Source organism: Eretmochelys imbricata, chromosome 12 (assembly GCF_965152235.1).
Source record: "Eretmochelys imbricata isolate rEreImb1 chromosome 12, rEreImb1.hap1, whole genome shotgun sequence".
Taxonomy (NCBI): domain Eukaryota; kingdom Metazoa; phylum Chordata; order Testudines; family Cheloniidae; genus Eretmochelys; species Eretmochelys imbricata.
This window is the reverse complement of record NC_135583.1, coordinates 10,174,176-10,193,931: the sequence shown is the minus strand read 5'-3', so window position 1 is coordinate 10,193,931 and position 19,756 is coordinate 10,174,176. Positions and strand designations below refer to the sequence as shown.

Below are 19,756 nucleotides of genomic sequence, written 5' to 3'. Positions count from 1 at the left end.
GACAAATGCCCACTTTTTCCAAAAAAGTAGGGACGGCTGGGACAGGGCTTAAAAAAGGGACTGTCCTGGCCAAAAAGGGGTGTATGGTCATCCTAGTGAGACCACCCAAGGGCCAGATCTGGCAACCTTAAAGCATGTAAGAAAACTTTACTTTTAAAAGTAATTTTTAGTGACTTAATTGTTAGTTTCCACAAGGGTTGCAGGATCTTCCCGTGATTAAGGCAATCAAAATGTGGCCCCACATATTTATAGGCTGGAGAGAAAGTAGTAACATTCATCCATACACTATGAATACTGTATGAAGGAGACATTGCTTAGCAATGATGTAATTGAATTCTTGTGGCCGCAGCAAGTTGGGTAACATTACTATACAGGGAGAAGAGGTCAGAGTGGCAGTCCCAGAAATGGGAAAAGCACCTTAAATAGCTGTTTAAAATAAATAAACTCTCTACATGAGGAATTAGCAAATCCCTCATTACTGAATAAGTAAAACAGAAATATTGAATGTGACCATAAAGAGTGAAAATCTCTGTTCAGAGTTATGTAGAAATAAATACAAACCCTAAGTTTTAAGAACCATTGAACTATGGGGAAACTCAGATTAGAGCCTAGATTTATATCTGAACTTTGTGGCTCAGGTCCAGTTGGGGTTACATGAATCAACATGGCCTGAAAACAACCTTCCATCCTCTCAAACTTAATTCAGTCACTTTCACTAGGATTTAACTTTATTGTACTTTTATGGCAATAAGTGTCACATATGTCAAGTTAAAGAGGAAAAAAATTCTTCTGGGCCCTTGTTGGAGGGTTCGGTATCTGAGCCTAGCAATATCTCCCAGTGGCAAGAGTCCTTGGCAGTATCGCCCAGCGGCGAGAGTCTACAGCTGGTGGTAGGGGAACCCGGGCCCACCATGCTCTACCGAGGGCCCTGTGACAGGTCGGTCAGATACACAGCATGCCACCAGGGTCACTGCCTACAACTTGCTTAGTCACCTCCAAAGTTGCAACAAGGGTTGGCTCATGACCTCATGGTAGGCGTTCTCACAGACAGTGATCTGGAGGCTCTTCTCCTTCACCCGTGGCCCTCTGTTCCTGGTCTCCATGGGGGCCTTTTGCAGCTGTGCAGCAGGGTCTAGTACAGGTGGTGTGGAGCACCAGCAGCCTGCTCCTGCGCTCTGTCCGCCCTGAGTGAGCTGGGCTGCTTCCTTGTGAGCGCTGCCTCCATTGTGAGCATGCCCAGTAGGTGCGGCTGGTGAGGCCTTCTTGGCTCAGAGCTGCTTGTTAACCTGTGGTTCTCCACTGTGGGACTTATACACCCCCTCACATATCCTTCCCCTAAGGCTAAGACCCAAGATTGGGTCCAGAAATTGGCATTTCTGTATATCTTTACTGGACAATGGAGTACCTGGAAGTTGTAGGGCTGCAGGGAAAGTTACCACTTCATGATCTGGGTATTGGTGTCCTTCATGGAGTTTAGCTAGTGGAAGGGAGTGTGGTCTGTGACGAGTAGGAAGGAGTTCCCTAGGAGACAATAGCGAAGTGCCTCTATGGTCCATTTCATAGCCAGGGCCTCTTTCTCAATCATTGAGTAGTTCACCTCCCAAGGGAACAGCTTTCTACTTATGTAAAGGACTGGATGTTCCTCACTTTGGAGGACTACTTCTGATGCATCTGTTTGCAAAATGAATTGTTTTGTGAAGTCGGAGTGTAAAAGAACTGGCCCCTGGATTAGCTGGCTCTTTAAGGTTCTGAAGGCCCTGTCACAGGCTTCCGTCCACTGTACCTTCCTGGGACTGGTGCTTTTCACCAGGTCAGTGAGAAGGGCAACTACTGTGGCAAATTTAGGTACAAACCACCTGTAAGAGCCCACCAAGCCTAGGAAGTATCGCACCTACATTTTGGTTGATGACACTGGACAACCTGTCTGTTCTTGGACCTTGTCCACTGGGGGTGCATCTGAACCCATCCCACAGTGTATGCGAGTCACCTCTCTCTGTCCAAAGTGGCATTTGGCAGAATTTGCCATAAGCCCTGCCTTCTCCCGGCTACTAGTGCTGGACCTGCTGGCTGCTTCCGGGGCATGTGCAACTCGGTGTCAGGACAGGCAGGAAGCCTGGCTTAGTCCCGCTGCACCACTGACCAGGAGCCGCCTGAGGTAAGCCTGCTCCCGAGCCCCTGCCCCAGCCCTGAGCCCCCCCTGAAGTCCGGAGCCCCCTCCTGCACCCCAAAACCCCTCATCCCTGGCCACACCCCAGAGCCCACACCCCTAGCACAGAACCCTCACCCCCTCCTTACCCCAATCCCCTGCCCCAGCCCAGAGCCCCCTCCCACACCCTGAACCTCTCATCCCTGGCCCCACCCCAGAGCCCTCACCCCCTCCTACACTCCAACCCCCGCCTCAATCCGCAGCCCCCTCCCACACTCCGAATCCGTCGGCCCCAGCCTGAAGCCTCCTCCTGCACTCCAACCTGCTGCTCCAGCCCTGAGCCCCCCAAACCCAGAGCCCCCTCCTGCACTCCAAACCTCTCATCTCTGCCCCTACCCCAGATACTGGACCGCCAGCCCAGAGCCTTCACACACTCCTGCACCCCAACCTCTTGGCACAGTCCTGAAGCCCTCAAACCCAGAGCCTCCTCCTACACCCCAAACCCCTCAGTCCCAGCCCCACCCCAGAGACCACACCCCTAGCTGGAGCCCTCACCCCCTCCCAAACGCCTGCCCCAGCCCAGTGAAAGTGAGTGAGGGTGGGGGAGAGCGAGCCACCGAGGAAGGGGGAATGTAATGAGTGGGGCAGAGCCTTGGGGTAGGGGAGCAGCTTCAGGGAGGGGCCGGGGCTAGGGTGTTTGGTTTTGTGCAATTAGAAAGTTGGCAATCCTAATTGTAAATGGTGGTCTTGAGAGCCTTGGTCTTCACTAGATCGCACAATACCCGCATCAGTTTGGATGAAAAGTTGGACCCCTGGTCTGCCAGTATTTCACTAGGGGGCAGTGGTGTGTACGTAATATACACTAGCCAGCTTCTTACAATAAAGTGTGGTTGAAATTCAAAATATCAACCAGAAGGGGAGGACGTTGCAAATCCCCCTCCCCCCCATTTTTGTTGATCAGCTGTAATTACAATACTGCTGACTCCACATAGTCCTAAAAGATCCTTCACTTTTAATGAAAGCATGCTGTGCTATCCTGCCACCCTTAATTACAGTAATTATTGCTGTGTCAGCTAGGTGTTTTAAATAAGAATAAAACTCCAAACACCACCACAATAAAACTCAGATTAATTTACACAAGACTCTTAAACTAAAAATAAAAAAGGATTAAATCTACTGAGTGTTGGATTCTTGTCATATGGGAGCACCAGGGGCATGGTTCCTTCCAGGCTGTTTTTCACCATATTTATTTCCTTTATACTATCAACTTAACAGCACAAAGTGACTCTGCATTGTTCGTTCATAAACAGGGTAAGTTAGGTAGTGTTGCTGACTCATGCTTATGAGCCATTTTCCTAGTCCCTCCCACCCAGGCTTCAACCCCACCTCCTTAAACTAGGAACTGGTTGCCTAGTATATTTAACAGCTGCCTTGGAGCTGGGAGCAATATACGGTCAAGACGCATGGGGTGTTCTGCTTCTCTAAAAATACAGGTACTGACACACAGACTTTCCTTCTCATCACCTTCATTTCCTGAGGTAAGAGGACTGTAGATGAATAAAGAAAGCTTTATTAGCCAGGCATGAGTAGCATATTGCTTTCTAGAATGGCACAAGGGAATGCTCTTAGAAAGAAGGTGTCAGCTTAATGAACCACATAACTGGATTGTTCCTCAGTTGTGTCTATGGAATGCTTTGCATTGGAATCACAAGAATAAGACTGACAAGGAGGGTCAGCAAACTTCTGTTGCTGAGAGACAAGCTTTTGAATTTATACAGAGAAGAAATGCAAGCAGAAAGATTCTATTAAAACTTTAGAAGGATGCAGTAAAGTTTAAACTGCACTCAACTGTTGGAGTTTCAGTATTTTAAAAAAATGAATGACTGAAATCAAATGACATTACAAAAAGCTGCCTATCAAATTAACAGAGAAACAGAAAACAACTGATGGAAACTGCTGTGTTTGTGACAAGTTTGTGTGGCTCCTGTTACACCTGAATCTCACAGAAACACCTGCAAGCTGCTACATTATTTACAGCTGCACTGCCCTTCTTAAAATCTCTCCATGTGTTGTACTGGTCTAGTTTTATGGTTCTTACTTAAGTAAGACTCCTGTGGATGACTCTGGGAGCTTTGGTTGTATCAGGGCAGCAGAACTTGGCTCTCGCTACTAAAGTTGCTCCAGTGTATTGCTAACAGATCACTGCTCGCGCGCGCTCTCTCTCTCTTCTTTGGATTTTTAATTCATTTTCAGTTGTATTTTCAGGGTGCCCTAGAAGTCACACTGGTTTGCTTTACATGAGTGATACCTTTAAGCCCAATGGGAGTACATGTGTAAGGAGAGCAGGATTTGGCCCTAGATGGATAAGTTAGGCACTTCTCCTAGCCAGAACGTTACCTAATCAGTGAGACACATTGGTGGTAATGAGGGAGATGGATTCTGGAGCACAGTAATAATAGAACAGAAAGCACTTCCAGATTGGGGCGGGAGGTGGGTTGCAGGGAGAGGAACATTTAAGGTGGAATCCTAAATTAGAAGCCAATACTATGAACGGAATCATTGAGCTGGCTGACTTTGAATACTGGGTGTTGTGTTTTACATAAAGGAAGGTGAAAAGGAAAACAACCTAGTTTCTTCTATTTGACCAGCTTCTTCCCCCATTGCACTTCCATAGCAAGTTCAGTATAAACCCTGGGAAAACTCCCACGCACCTTAGGCACTTGTGCAATGCTGCTGAAGGTGAGTAGGATTTGACCTGCTGTCTGGATTTCAATGGAGGGAATGAGTCCTCTCCGTTCTGAGAGTGATCCAAAGATTTTATCTTTGGCTCTAATGGCATGAGAGAATTTTTCCCTCCTGTGTCTTCAGCAGTTTCTAGTCTATATTGAGCTAAATCCTGGTTTCCATTCATGCAAATGAATGGAACACATTTGCAAAGGTGTAAACTGGTGCAGAACCTGCCCATTGGTGTTAGCTTTCTTATTATAAAACAGGTAATTACTATAAACTATACAGGTGACAGCTGTAAAGCAGGGAGGGAATACTTCTTTAATCAATAGAGCTGTGCTAGGATAACTATTAACTTATTTTCCATCACAGTTGTTTGCATATTACTCTACACAATAAGGAAATGGTATCCAGAGGTATTCGTCGCCTAACTTTAGCTAGATGCACAGCAATGAAATTGGCATAAGGAGGTACACTTGGTTTTTATTTTATCTGTTTTAGTGCTAGTTTTATCCAGTCTGGGTTTGGATCTAAGACATCCCCCCAGTGTAGCCAGTGGTGCTACTCTTGCCAATAACTCTGGGTATAATTCCCATGAATGTCTCCTTCCTTTTACATATCAAAAGCCATAGAAGGGGGAATCGACTTATCGTGGGCAGTCCACAGCTCCTGGGCCTCTGCTGTAGGGGTGGATGACAGCAGAGCAGAACAGCTAGAGGCCAAGGCAACCTGCTACTGATGAAGGCAGAACTACACAGCTGGTTCTGGCCCATCTTGCCCCACCCATGTCCCCTAAAAGAAGCACTTTAGCAGCAGTCTCAGCAGCAGCATGATATTATCTTAAGCTGTGCTGCCAGTGGCTGGTTCATGGTCCATTGCCCATCTGCAGACAGCATGCGGCCATTTTATCAGCAGTGTTTCTGCAGGGTGTTGGAGAAATACACACGGCTGTCTTTTAGGGACTTTGTATCCCTCCTCTTCCCCCGCTTAATCTAAACAAATTCTAGTCTGAAGGTGCATGGTTAGCTCTGCTAGGAAACCTAACACGGACCTGTATGTTGTGTGGAACAGCCATGGAGTCAGAGCTACTGCCACTCTTCAGGCGGGCACTACCCAGGTAAAGTGCATTATAATTTATGCTGCCTGAGAGACTATCCTGCTGTATAGAATGGCAGTTCCAACTCCCTGGTCTCTCACAGCCACCCCAGCTGCTTAGAGCTGAACTCCTGCAATTGCATCTGGGGAGGGGGGAGAGATGTGGCTGTATAGCAGGGAGTTTACCATGTGCCTGTTTCTGATTAGCTCTGGCACATGGCTGGAATGCCTTATCCTTCAGCAGCAGGTAAAGTAGTTGTGGGAGGGTTGTAACCTGTCTGCATATAGTTTAGTGCTTTTTGTCAAGGCTACAATATGAGACTCTGCCTAGAAGCTGCACAGATAGACGTGAAAAGGAGGTATCAAGAAAGGAAGCGATTTAGAGGCAGAGTGGGAGGGAAGATGCGTCCAGTTAGACAGAAAGTCTCCACAGTTAGATTCCAGGGAAAGTTATTGTTAATTTAGTTTGGAAATTCACCATGCCACAGTCTGTGTATTGGTGCTGCTCAGATCCTAGTATGCCCAGAGGCAACACCAGCTGTCCTGCAATAGTTAAAGTTACGACTGTGTTTTTCTATGACAGTGCTCTATTTATAGAGGACTTAGAACCTGGTTATAAAAACAGGCCCTGGGCTGATAAAAGTCTGAGACTTTACACTTATGTTCCATGATTACTATAGTTAGAACAAGTGGTGAGCTGGAGCCGGTTCACGCGAACCGGTTATTAAATTTTGAAACCGGTTTAGAACCGGTTGTTAAAGGGGTTCAGCAAACTCTGGCCTGCAGGCCACATGCAGCTCGCAGGACTGTCCTGTCCGTCCTGCCTGAGCTCTCGGCTGGGGAGGCTCCCCTGAGAATTTCTACTCGCCTGGCAGCCCTGCGGTCCTTCAGCTTCTGGCAGCTCAGCACTGGTTCGAACCCCTCGTGGTTTTTTTTTTTTTTTTGCAAATGCGAAATAACACAAAATTAAATTTGAAAACCTAAGTATAAAAAGGAAAAACTCGCCTTGCAGCAGTGGCTACTGTGGTTCCTGTCCTGCAGGGGTGGGTCTGGCTTCCCACTCTGGCCACTGCAACCTGGTGGCAGAGCGAGCAAGCTGCCCCACACATAAGTGCTGGAACTAGTGGGGCTAGGGGTGCTACTGCACCCCCAATTTGAAGTAGTAATAACTCACATACATGGTTTCCGCCTCCCCGGTAAAAATTGTTCCAACTCCACCTGTCCCGTGAGGCTGGGCCCAGCTCCCTGCTTTGGGCATTGTGACTGGGCACATGGGGTTGAAGCATTGCTCAGGTTTGGCCTGGTTGCCCCTCCGTCATGACGAGGCTGGGTCAAACCTGTGCAACACTGGGACCCCGTGTGGCAGGAAGCTGGGCCCAGCCATATGGGATGGGAGCAGCAGGAGCCATCTCTGTGGGGTGAATGCATGGCAGGCTCACTCTGCAATCTCTCCCCCCACCCCCCCCCAGGGGCTCCCACCTCTCCAGGGACGGGACTCAACACTCCCTCCACCCCCAGAAAATACAAAATAAAAAGAAATCCCCCCTCCCCATTATAAAAAAAAAAATACAGAAGAATTTCACAGGCTCAAACTAGCTGAGCCTTTCCACAGGATCATCTGGTTCACCATTTAAATGCTTCATGCTTAACACTCACACACATTTAGTAGGCCATGATCAAATGTTACTTAATGTCACAATAAATCATTTCATTTCTTTCACCCATAAATTAATAACAGTTAAAGGCCAATAGATATCATTAGAGTTTTGATGCAGAAATATAGATATCTATGTGCTAATACCTAATGACCAGGTAAGCATGGACTCTTTGGCATCACTCATTTCCAGGTGGTGGAATGCTGTCAAAAGAAACGGTACAAAGCAAAAAGTAGCCAGGACTTGATTCCAGAAGATCCATGATGCTTTTGTTTGTTCAGATGGGAGATGTTACTGGCTAAAACTGCATGTTTGTCTATTTTTTTTTTCCCTTGCATGAAAACACTGGCTATTTTGTGAACACCACCCACCAGTGTAACCTTCTTCAAAAAGTTAGTGAAATGCCTACTTTTTGACTTTACCAGTGCCAAAGCTGTCTTGCTTCTTGCCATTGGTCTATCTACCTATTGCATTTAATAACTGGTTTTTGATGCCCAGAAGTAAGATACTAACTTCCCTTCATCTTTCATGCAACATGGCTGAAATTCACTTTTGTGCAGATCTTCACCAGAAAGACTATACACAATGTACATAGGCCTTGCACTTTCTCTCTGCTCAGGGGTGAATTTTACCCTTTTGGAATAGTTACCATCTTCTGTTCCACAGCTGGCTACATTTCAGAGGCAAGTTACTCCAACACACAGAATATGTGAGAATTAGCAACATGAATTGAGATCCTGCCAGAGGAAAGGCAGTAGGTAAAAGACTAATTGCAATTCATTTATGGCAAAGGGATATATTGTACAGTACAGGAGTATCAGCGTCTCAAAGACTATATTCAGAAAACCTGATTACTAGATTTTTTTTTTTTGAACTTCAAGGTAAAATTTGTGTGGCTTCTCATGCAATCTGCTGGCAATTTAGTAGATTCTTGCATTAAGTAGTGAAGTACACTTCAGTTTAACTGAACGGCTGCACAGTTGGATGACATTTGTGGTGAGAGGATTATGTCAAACATTATGACCTGCCAAGCTTGTTTGGGAATGTATAGCACACTTACCAAAGATCTTTCTACACTCAATGAAAAGACGAGAATGCCCTGCTGAGCCAAGTCATTCCATTCAATGGATTCTGATAGGCTTTCAGAATTATGACTGTGTTAATTTAATTTCATTTTCTGGAGGCTAGCTGAAGATTTCTATTGAGAATGTTTGTCTAGACTTAGTAACAACAGAGAATTCGTAACCCTTTCTGGACTCAGTGGATTAGCAGCACTGAAAGTACAGATGACTAATACAAATTCATTCAAACAACTTTGGAATTATTTATTTACAGTGGGAAAGTCACTGCAGCCTCAAGATAGCAGTGAGTTAGGTGTGGCTAGCTTGCACTTAGTGTACATGCCTGGTCACTGTGCTGCTGAATTAAAATTGACAAGGGACAGGAAAGGTAAGGGTTTACCAACCCGTCTCACTCCTATTCTCCTACTCAGTCGCTAGGAGATTGGATGATAGGTTTGTTATTTGTCACTGGATGGCTTAACAAGCTCTGATTCAGAACTCTACATATACATGGGATCTCAGTGTTTTTAAGGACCTATGTCAGATTAACAGATGGACGTAAATAGTTTGTCACTCCATGAATGTGACAGTAACACCTGTCATTGCAAGAGAACAAGGATATTGCTTTTAAAAGAACTTGTTAACAACTGCACCCAGTGGTTTAGTGCTTTAGCAGTTCAAATTACTCAGAAACCTTTAGCAACGTGATGGGGCATTTTTTTTTTAAAATGATGCCCACAGCTTTCAAGTCTTCAAGCAGAAGTTTAGACTCGGATGCAAACTCCAATGCTCCATGAATGTGCAAATTTCTCTAAAAAGACAAATGTCACAAGAACCTCCTTGAAGAAATATGTTGGGTTAGCACAAACAGCTTGGAAAATTACCAAATGGCCCTTAAAGTCACTGTAACAAGAACTTAGCCCATGATATGTAGTGTTCATAGGAGAAGGGAGAATCTTCCCATGACCCATCTGCAACGTTCCCTGTTGTTTGAGTCCTTGGCCTGTCTTGAGTAGAGGCTGGCAGTTGTCATGTGGACCAAAAATGTCCATGAAGGACTAAAATAAGGACATCTTTTTTGTTTAAGGTCAAATCCTAATTATGCCATAGGTTTCCAATACAAAATTTACACCTATACTGTATGGGAGCTGAAATTGAACTCCATTGTATGTAAAATGAGTGATAATATTTTAGATCAGCTGCTACTGAGGGCTATGAAGAGGAGAGAGTATTTGTTGTTTGTGTTTTTTTTTTAATAAAAAAAAACAAGTTAATGGTTGCGCTTTTTTGTCATTACAGATAGATTTTTCTGGTCCTGAATCCTATCAGATGTGAAGATGTATCCAGTGTTGAACAAAATCCCAAACAAAAGTTATTCCAAACCACTTCCCATTGTTGTTATAGGTAAGTAATATTTTGGCAATGTAATCCGTGTTCTCCAGTGCGGTAGTCTTACTAAGACCTATTATATCTAACATCCTCATGCATTGTTCCAAAAGCTGTAATTAAATCTAGAAATGTTCTGGGAATGATATCCCCTCAGTTTTTGCTACAGTCAAGAAAGGATAATTTGGCTTAAGAAAATAAGAATATCAATGATCATTTATTACTGTTTTAAAACAGAATTGTCTGACCTTTAGGACATTCAGTTGAGCCTGTTTGTTTGTCTCATGGGTGTTTTGGAGCGGTTTGAAATTATTGTATTGTGACTTTCACCTGGCAAGGAGTCAACTAGTGTTTAATTTTGTGAAGTTTAGTGTTTGTTGAGTGTATGTGTTTAGGGCAGGAGTGAGCAAACTTTTTGGCCTGAGGGCCGCATCGAGTTTCTGAAATTGTATGGAGGGCCGGTTAGGGGAGGCTGTGCCTCCCCAAACAGCCAGGCATTGCCCAGCCCCCACCCCCTATTCGACCCTACGCCATCCACCCTACTGCTGCTCTCTGTCCCCTGACCGCCCCCAGAGCCCCTGCCCTATCCAAACTCCCCTCTCCTTCCTGACTGTCCCCTGTGACCCCTGTCCCATCCAACCACCCCTTCTCCCTGATCGCCCCTGGACCCACCGCCCCTAACTGCCCACTGCTGCCCCATCCAACCCCCCTCTCCTTCTTGACTGCCCCCCCCGCTCCCATTCAACCTCTTTGTTCCCCACCCTCTGATTGCCCTGACCCCTATCCACACCCCTAGCCCCTGAGCACACCCCCCCCCCCCAAACTCCCCTGCCCTCCCTCTCCCCTTACCGCGCTGCCTGGAGCACTGGGTCAGGCCAGGCTCTGTAGCTGCACTGCCCCGCCCCAGGAGCTCAGAGCCTGGCGCTGTGAGCTGAGGCTGAGGGGAAGGGGGAACGGGGGGGAGGAGCTGGGGGCAAGCCTCCCAAGCCAGGAGCTCCGGCTGGGCAGGACGGTCCTGCAGGCCGGATGTGGCCCACGGGTCGTAGTTTGCCCACCTCTGGTTTAGGGTCTGATCCAAAGCTACTGAAGTCTGAGACTCTTTACATGGAGATCGATGGGGTTTGGTTCAGGTTTACACAGTGGAAAAATATGTGTAGTAGTTTAATTTTTAAAACAGCTGTTTGTAGGAATGCAAAAGTTATGCTTCTCTTCACAGTTTTAGAAAGCCAGTTAGTTTGATGTTTGGTGAGTGAATCAGGAACAGGAACTTCTTGTTTGCAAATGCCCTCTTGAGGTTAGTCAGACACGCTCACTCTTCATATCAGATGTGTCACTGACGTGATAAGCTATGACCAAGCAGAGGCTTCTCTGGCATAAAGGAGTCCTTCCCTTTTCACTCAAGCTTGTGCTTAGGTGCCTTGCTAAATTAAGACATGAGCCCCGTTGACTTTCCTGGGAGTCAATGTGCTTCAATGCTTTGCTAGTGCTGGGCTTGTTACATGCCCACCATCTAAACCAGGGCGAAATTCTCCCCAGTGGAGTGAGCCCGTACAAGGTTTATGCACCACAAAAGTTCCACTTAATCCTTTGTATAGTAGTTTTGTGAGGTGGACACTTGTCCCAGGGGGCTGAATCCTGAGAGGCATTCTTAGACAGACAATTGAGAAGCTTGTTTTTCTTGGGATGGGATTGGTAAATTCTTGGTACTACCTTTTTAAAAGGGTCCAATTCCAAAACAAGTTTAACTTAAAGACCACTCTGAGTGTTACCAGTGCAGAGATTTCGCCCCCTGCATGGGAGAAGGGAGGCTCTGAGCAGCTCCAGGAACATTGCCAGCTGGAGATTGCTGGAGAGTACTCCAGGGGTTGTCTATACTGGCTCTGTGACAGCTGAGAGCTCCCTCGTGCCAGGGCAGTCAGTTGATCAGATCCAACTGCTGTCTGGTTCCTTGTGCCATTGAAGTGGCATGAAGGGACACAAAGGCAGGAGTGTATCTGGCCTACTTTATGGGACTTAAAGATTCATATTTATAACTGCAGCTTTGTCCATAACTCCGCCTCATGTAACCAGATGTTTAAATACTGGACAGGAACTCTGATGTAACCCCAACAACAAAAGAGCAAGTTAAGGATGACTTATATCCTGGTTCTGTTTCAAGTTAATTATTGGGGTTTTATTTCCATCATTATTTACACTTGGCTTTTTCTCTAATCTAAGTGAGAACAGTGTTAGGAATAGAATTGAGAAGTGGCCTTTGCTCCCTGCAGTTCATTGCTCCCAGAGCAGGGATTATGTCCACAATGCTATGAAAGTGCACACAGAATGTTACAGGCTGCTGAGTCACCCTGACTGGTTTTCTGACACTGCATTATGTAATGGTGGTTAGTCATATACTAAAGAGCAACAAAGCTTTGAGCTGTAGAGGCTGACAGCTAGTTATATAGACACTGTAAAATATTAAACATATTGGAAAACAGCCACGTGAACTTTCCACACACTACTCCACTGTACACTGACATAGAGTATGTATATTCGCTTCTGAAGCCAGTTGTTGGGTGGTCAGTAGGAAAATTTTAGCCATCCAGCTATTTGTTCAAAGTGTCATATTTTGAGGGGGGGTGGTGGTGGGGGAGGGAGAGCTCTTTGCCCAACCTCCAGCTCACTGCCTCCTTCCAGTGAATAGAAGGAGAGAGAACAAAGACAGGAGAGAACTAAACCTATAGGGCTGATTGGAGACCTATTGTAATCAATAGCAACTCCATTAGCTTCAGTTAAATCAATCAGTCAACAGGTTAGAGAGCGTGGCCAAATTTCTCACCTTAAATTTGGAGTTTCAGAACAGGGTCTTCTGCAGAATCAGTGACCAGTATCCCAGTGACTAGAGAATTGGCATATGAGACATTGTGTGCCCACCCCCTGCTCTACATATCTTCTGTCACATAGTGGTAACTGGGAAGAGTCCAGGTCTGAATTCCTTGGCCCTATGAGGTAATACCTTGAAGTGAGCAATAAAGATCCTACATCTCTTCCTAATAACCTACTTGCTTCAAAATGACTGTAGACAGTGGTGTTGAGCAGTAGGCACCAAGGACTTGATCCTGCTGTCTGATGTACGGCAGCACCATCTCAGATATTCACTATCCCACGTGAATGCACATCATAGCAGTGTCTGATTTTTCCTTCAAGATTATGAAGTGATGCAAGTTGCATTTAGGCAGGAAAGAATGAAGCCTTAACTCTTCTGGGGTTTGAGCCCCCCCTTCCATCCATATACAAATCACTCTGACTCAGGTCAGCAAGCACTCAAGACGTGGGAATTAGGACCCTGCTAGGGGGTGGGTCAGAGCCGGAGTCCAGCTGTGGCTTGGGTCCTGCCGTTTTACAGTGTGGACTAGGGTCAAGCTGTAGACCTGAGTCAGAAGCACAGCTGTGATCTGGGTGCAGCAATTGTAAACCCAGGTTTACAATGCAGTGTGAGTGCTCAAACACAGGCTTGGAAACAGAGTCCACAAGTGTGGGTCCCACAGCTCTGGGTGTAGTGTGCAGTGTGTGGATGTACCCTCAAAGTCTAAGAGCAGGTTTAATTCCTGAACATCCTCCTTTGAAAAATGCAGCTCTCTTCCGAGCCTGCTATTTTGCCAGTGTTTGACAAAACCCCAGCTTATTAGTGTCAGTAGCACTAAGAGGTCTCAACTGGGATCAGGGTTCCAGGGTGCTAGGCTTTGTACGTAGACCTTGTAAGAAACAGCCCCTGCCCTGAACAGCTTATAATACAAATAGATATGACAGACAAAAAGGGAAACAGAGAAGTGAAGTGATTTCCCCAAGGCCATGCAGCAGAACCATGGTTGACTTGAGACTAGAACCCAGTTCTCCTGAGTCGAAATCTATCCACTGGACCATACTGCATATCTGGTAAGATGCTTTAAAAGGACTATTGTTCCAACCACAGTGATGCAATATTAATTTAATTGTGTTTGTTCAGGGAATGGTCCTTCAGGAATTTGCCTTTCCTACCTGCTGTCTGGTTATATCCCTTACATCAAAAGGGGCTCTGTTCATCCTCATCCTATTCTACAGAGGAAACTAGAGGAAACACCAGAAGTCTCCATTATAGACCAGGTTTGTATCAAATGAATTTGCCTCTTACCAGGAAGAAGTAGATGGAACACATCACCACCATCATATGCCCAGAGCATGCTGGCAACAGAAGCCTTAAGCATGGGTTAATTTGTTTCCCAAATCATGACGGTATATAGGGCCAGCACAAGGGCTGTGCGCTGCTCAAATCGTCCAGACCGGGCTTATGTGCCATATCGGACTTATTCTGACTAAGAGACGTTCAGCTCTACTGAGCACCTAATGATATTACATTACTGCTGCATTTTGAGGTGATCTCATGTGTTCTATGATGCAGGCTCTAAGTATCTGCCCTGTCTTTTAGGATCTGGAGTACCTGTCTGAAGGTTTGGAGGGACGATCCCAGAGCCCCGTGGCTCTTCTTTTTGACACTCTGCTGCGTCCCGATACAGACTTTGGTGGAACTGCAGAATCTGTCCTCACTTGGTGGCACAAGACCAACAGAGCCATTCCCCATCTGGTCCTTGGCAGAAACCCTCCTGGGGGTGCCTGGCATGTATGTAGACATGAATGCTTAACTTTATGAAATATGTATTACACAATAGTCAGTATCATGATTAAAGATGTAAAGGGCTGAACAAGCTAATCAGCCAGACAACCAGGATCCAGCAGGGCTCTGCTTTTACACCCACCAAAAAGTGAGCTGGTTTGAATGTGCAGGAGAGATTTGCCCTCCCAGCCTACTACTGCCGTTTGTTCCATCCAAACATCTGGATCAGCCGAGGTCCCTTGGTGACACTAAAGTTTGATTTACTGGAACTTAACAGAACAGTGTTCCTGTTCCATTAGTGCTTATTTCCTTTCATTTTCAGTTGCTTAACTCATTCGGTGTTTGTTCTTGCAGTTTATTGAGGGATCTACGATCACTTTGAGCCAAGGGGAATGGATGGGACTTCCAGACCTTCAGCTCAAAGACTGGATGAGGAAAAAGAGGAGGTGAGGAGACAGATGTGACATTGCCCAAATAGCCAAAGGATTTTTGGGCAAATAAGTAATCTGGTATGAAGTCCAGCTGGCTACCTATTATGGCCAGTTTCAGTGAGTCGAAGAAATCCCCAAGAAAAATCTATTTGGTACTCAGTGCTGGTGGTATAAATTCAGAGTAACTCCATGGACCGCAGAGCAGTTAGTTCTGAATGTACACTGGGGTAACAGATCAGCATGTGGCCAGCAGTTACATTTAAAAATCTGAATTAATAGGTGTGGAAACCATAATTTTGGAATAGTGTAGCCCATTTATATATTGTCCCACATTTACAAGTATTCTAATCAGACAGATGTACAGTGGGACAGAAAGTACAGTGTAATCATTCAGATATTAGATTGCAAATACTTAGGCTACTTTTGCTATTGTTAGAATGTACATGCTATAAACCTAGGTCTGGAAAAGCTCACGAGAAAAAAATAAATTGGAAGTGATAGGGAGGGTAGTAAAGGAGTAAATATGTTGCTAAAGTTTTTGTGGGGTTTTCATATCCAACCATATTGCCTCTTCCAATTATTCCTGATAGTGAGCCCAACTGTTCAGACTTGTGTATTAGGAGTAATTCCACTGAAATCAATTGGATTGCTCTGGGGTAAAACTAGCAAGGAAGAGAATGCAGGCCCAGTTTCTCCATTAGTGCCAGGATAGATAGCCCTTCAGTACATGCAACTGAGGAGGGAGAAGCCTCTGAATTTCACTGTTCAACCATCATTTATAATATCCTGTTACAGGGGCCTCAGGAATAACAGAGCCACAGCAGAAGACATTGCTCAGTATTACCAACATTATGTGGCAAAGAAAGGGCTGCAGAAGAACTTTATCTGTGGGAGTGTTGTGACATCTGTGAGGAAAGTGAGCCCAGATGTAAGCTCCAGCTATGCACAGCAGGATTCTGAGGGGAACAGTGACTCCTTCTGGGATTTCCCCGAGAAAGAGAAGGAAGATGACCAGATTGCTAGTGGAAATCTTTTCCAGGTGGATGGATTCATCAAAAACATTAATGGTGGTCAGCAACCCTTCTCCATCTATGCAGAGAATGTGGTTTTAGCCACTGGAACATATGACAGTCCAACCAACCTTGGAGTTAATGGAGAGAACCTTCCTTTTGTCCATCACAAACTCTCTGCCCTTGAAGAAGCAGTGAAGAACAAGAAAGTTAGCATGACATCAGATCCAGTCTTGATTGTAGGTGCCGGGCTGACAGCTGCTGATGCAATTCTCTTTGCTCACCATTGCAACATCCCAGTGATCCACGCCTTTCGCAGAAGGGTCAACGATCCAGGTCTCATCTTTAATCAGCTCCCCAAAATGATGTATCCGGAGTACCACAAAGTCCACCAGATGATGAAAGAACAGTCAGTTGCTTGTCCCGGGCCATATGAATGTTATATCAGCCTTCCTGAACATCATGTCCTGTCCTTCAGAGAGGACAAGAAGTGTGTCTTCCAGGATAAGAGCGGTCACCAGAAAATCTTTAACATTTCTATGGCTTTTGTTCTCATTGGCTCAAACCCCAACCTCTCCTTCCTACCAAATAATGGCATTGACTTGGCAATTGACAGTGAGCAGCCAGTCAACTCCAAGAGGAACCCCATCGACGTTGACCCATTCACCTACCAATGTGTTCAGGAGAAAGGGCTTTATGCTGTGGGGCCATTAGCTGGGGACAACTTTGTGCGTTTTGTGCAGGGAGGGGCTCTGGCTGTTGCCAGCTCTCTGTTAAAAAAAGCAAACAAAAATCCTCCTTAACAAACAAATTGCCCTAAGCCAAAAGCGTTCAAACGGGTGATTCCTATACTCTTTGAGAAGTAAGGTATTTGACATGTGCACTTTCCCCTGCGGTACTCTTCAGGGCAGTTCAGAGTGACCAAACTCTCAGTGGGTTCATTTGGGAATAAGTCAGCAAGTACATGGTTTGGGATTTAGATCTCAATGTTGCCAACATTTCTGCCTTGCTAAAAGGTTGAATTCAGGTGCAACCAAGGGAATAGCCCCATCCCTGCAGAGCTTTGCAGTAAGGGAATGGGGAACTTGCATCCTAGCTTCGAATAGCTGGGGGCAAAGCCGCAATCACTTCACCATATAAATGTCTTGCAGGCTGCAGCTGGTTGAAAAGAGTTCTCATCCTTTAACTATTTTCTTGGTGGCCATATTGGCAAGCCCTGTGTTTAGTTAGTCTTTTTCAAATGTTACTGGGTAAATACAGGCAATACTACACAACACACAGTTGTTGCTGTTTCATGCACTTATGTGGCACAGCTCTACGCTGTTCTTGCGATGCAAAAGTCCATTGAAAGCTGTGCTGCAAGTGTTCTGTGCACCTAAACCAGAATTCTGCCATTAGAAATGGTCACAAAAGCGTTGCCTAAAGGGCTGCTGTAGCAGTCCTCTTCTCCTGCAAGGAGCACCACCGCCATGTTCTGTGTGTCCTATCTTTGGATGCAGCACACTTGTGTATCTGTCTTTTTTTGGAAGACTCCTTTTCAAATAATGGTACAAACATACTCCTGTTGAGTGCACAATCTTTAAAGAGCTAGAAGGCAGAATGATAGAGTGGAACAGTGCTGCGTTCTTAGAGACCTCTTTAGGGACACCAAAACCAAAGTATAAAGAGGAATTATCCTTGGTTGGTGGGAACTGATTAATACTCCAAATTCATCCTGCTCAGCGGAATTGAATGTTTGTTTTTTCTTTGGGAAGCTTTACATTACATATTGTAGTATGGATTCCCAATATAGGATTATTTCAGGAAACGGGTTCTGTAAATCAGAAATGGCATTCCACAAATTGTTCTTGAAAGAGAAGAATTGCACAATTGCTTTTAGTTGTTAAATTGCTTTAGTCTATTTACTTCATTATGAAAAATTCAAATATAGAAGAGATTCTAGATTAATACCGGAAGAAAACATTCACTATAGATTTCTGGATAACTGTGTAACAAGATCTACCTGCATTTGAACAATGGCCCTGATCCTGCAAGGCCCCTGTATATGAACTTCAGTGGGAGTTCCACATGCAGAGAGACTACTGTGTTCTCCATATAAGGCCTGACTCTGCTCCGCTTAGTGGGGCAAAACTGCCGTTGACACAGCAAGATGTGCAGAATGAGGCCCAAAGAGGCCACTTTACTGTGTGTGGAAGTTGATGTGCGCAATCCTTTCACGTAGCTGCTGACCTGGAATAATCAGCCACTTCACTAAGTGCATACAATGCCAGCAAGTCTTTCAGAAAAGTTCCGCACACAGAGAAAGTGTTAGTTTGTAACTGCCTGGTCCCAGAAGTTTTTAAGCAAGGCAGGTGTAAGGAACACATCTGGCCTTTGTGTTGCTGCTGTGTCTTAGCAATGTTGTACAGCACTCTGGAAACTAACTAACTGTTTTTGTATTTTCTAAGTTAGCTGTATTAATTTTATATGTGGAACAAGTTTAAATAAAATTTCAAACTTATTCCAGGTGAATTCATTTATTTGAGCTGTAGCTGAATCAGTGACCAAGGTGGCATGACCTATAAGTCAGGAGTTATGCAAACCATTCATCACAAGGATTACTGGTAGGGTCCAGGAAATTACTAAAGAGGATTTACAAACTACAAATAATTAAAAGGGAAGCACTGCTCTTGGTGATTTGACTTCGAGTCTCCCTTGGTCAGATGAGATGAAAAGCAACAAATGGAGAAGGTATTGATTTTCATAAGGTTATAAAGAACCCTGAAAAGAAAGCAAGCCAGATCTTACCCCTGTGTCAGCCCAGTAAGCCAGCTGTGAACAAAGGAGTTTTGCAGGAGTCTAGCAGACACAGAATCCCTCGCTCGCTTAAAGCTTGACTAGCTGCTCAGTGACCATTACTAGTCCCATCTTGGGTTTACCAGTGCATGTATTGATTCACTGGTCCCGTCACACTCTACCCAGTTTGCCCTACAGCAGACCTCTGTGGCTGGGGTGGAGGGAGTCCCCACAGAGCACAGCATGTGGGCTTCACGCACCTTGCTCCCAACCACACATGGATGACCTGCACTTTTGCTGCTACTTTCAGGGCCTTCTACAAATCAATTTCCACAAATAGATAGTGGTGGGGGGTGTGGGTATCTCATTCTCCACTTCAATGAAGTCTGTGGAAATGGACAGGGGCGCTGAGAGCCATGGAACCAAACTATAAACCCTGTATATGATAACCATTTCAAGCTAGGGGGTGCGACAGCACCCCTAATTCCAGCACATATGGAAATAGGATGCACAGAAACTCAGAGTATCAAGGATTAACATTGTACACCTATCTTCCACAAAGGTATAGTACAAGTAAACAACACTGTATCCTGTCAGGGTTCCTTCCCCACTTTGAACTCTAGGGTACAGATGTGGGGACCCACATGAAAGACCCCCTAAACTTATTCTTACCAGCTTAGGTTAAAAACTTCCCCAAGGTACAAACTTTGCCTTGTCCTTGAACAGTATGCTGCCACCACCAAGCGTTTTAAACAAAGAACAGGGGAAGAGCCCACTTGGAGATGTCTTCCCCCAAAATATCCTCCCCAAGCCCTACACACCCCCTTTCCTGGGGAGGCT

The 19,756-nt window shown here is 45.3% G+C and overlaps 1 protein-coding gene across 3 annotated transcripts; it reads left to right on the top strand.

Annotated features, from left to right (window-relative positions):
* Positions 1-3,563: 3,563 nt before the first annotated feature.
* OSGIN1 (oxidative stress induced growth inhibitor 1) lies at positions 3,564-18,641 on the top strand. Of its 3 annotated transcripts, none has more exons than XM_077830728.1 (6): positions 3,564-3,684; positions 9,984-10,088; positions 14,056-14,192; positions 14,515-14,706; positions 15,055-15,146; positions 15,927-18,641. In XM_077830728.1, exons 2-6 carry the CDS (start codon positions 10,022-10,024, stop codon positions 16,942-16,944), a joined length of 1,506 nt encoding a protein of 501 aa, XP_077686854.1. In that variant the 5' UTR covers positions 3,564-3,684; positions 9,984-10,021; the 3' UTR covers positions 16,945-18,641. The 3 variants fall into 3 exon arrangements, with proteins under 3 accessions (XP_077686854.1, XP_077686855.1, XP_077686856.1); XM_077830729.1 differs by having other exon boundaries at positions 3,614-3,639; XM_077830730.1 differs by lacking the exon at positions 3,564-3,684 and adding an exon at positions 8,362-8,381.
* The last annotated feature ends 1,115 nt before the right edge of the window (positions 18,642-19,756 follow it).

Excerpts from the sequence above, each read along its gene's own strand:
- OSGIN1 (XM_077830728.1), top strand. The coding sequence starts at position 10,022 with ATGTATCCAGTGTTGAACAAAATCCCAAACAAAAGTTATTCCAAACCA. Across the intron at positions 10,089-14,055 it reads ACTTCCCATTGTTGTTATAG|GGAATGGTCCTTCAGGAATT; the intron begins GTAAGTAATATT and ends GTGTTTGTTCAG. Across the intron at positions 15,147-15,926 it reads TGGATGAGGAAAAAGAGGAG|GGGCCTCAGGAATAACAGAG; the intron begins GTGAGGAGACAG and ends ATCCTGTTACAG.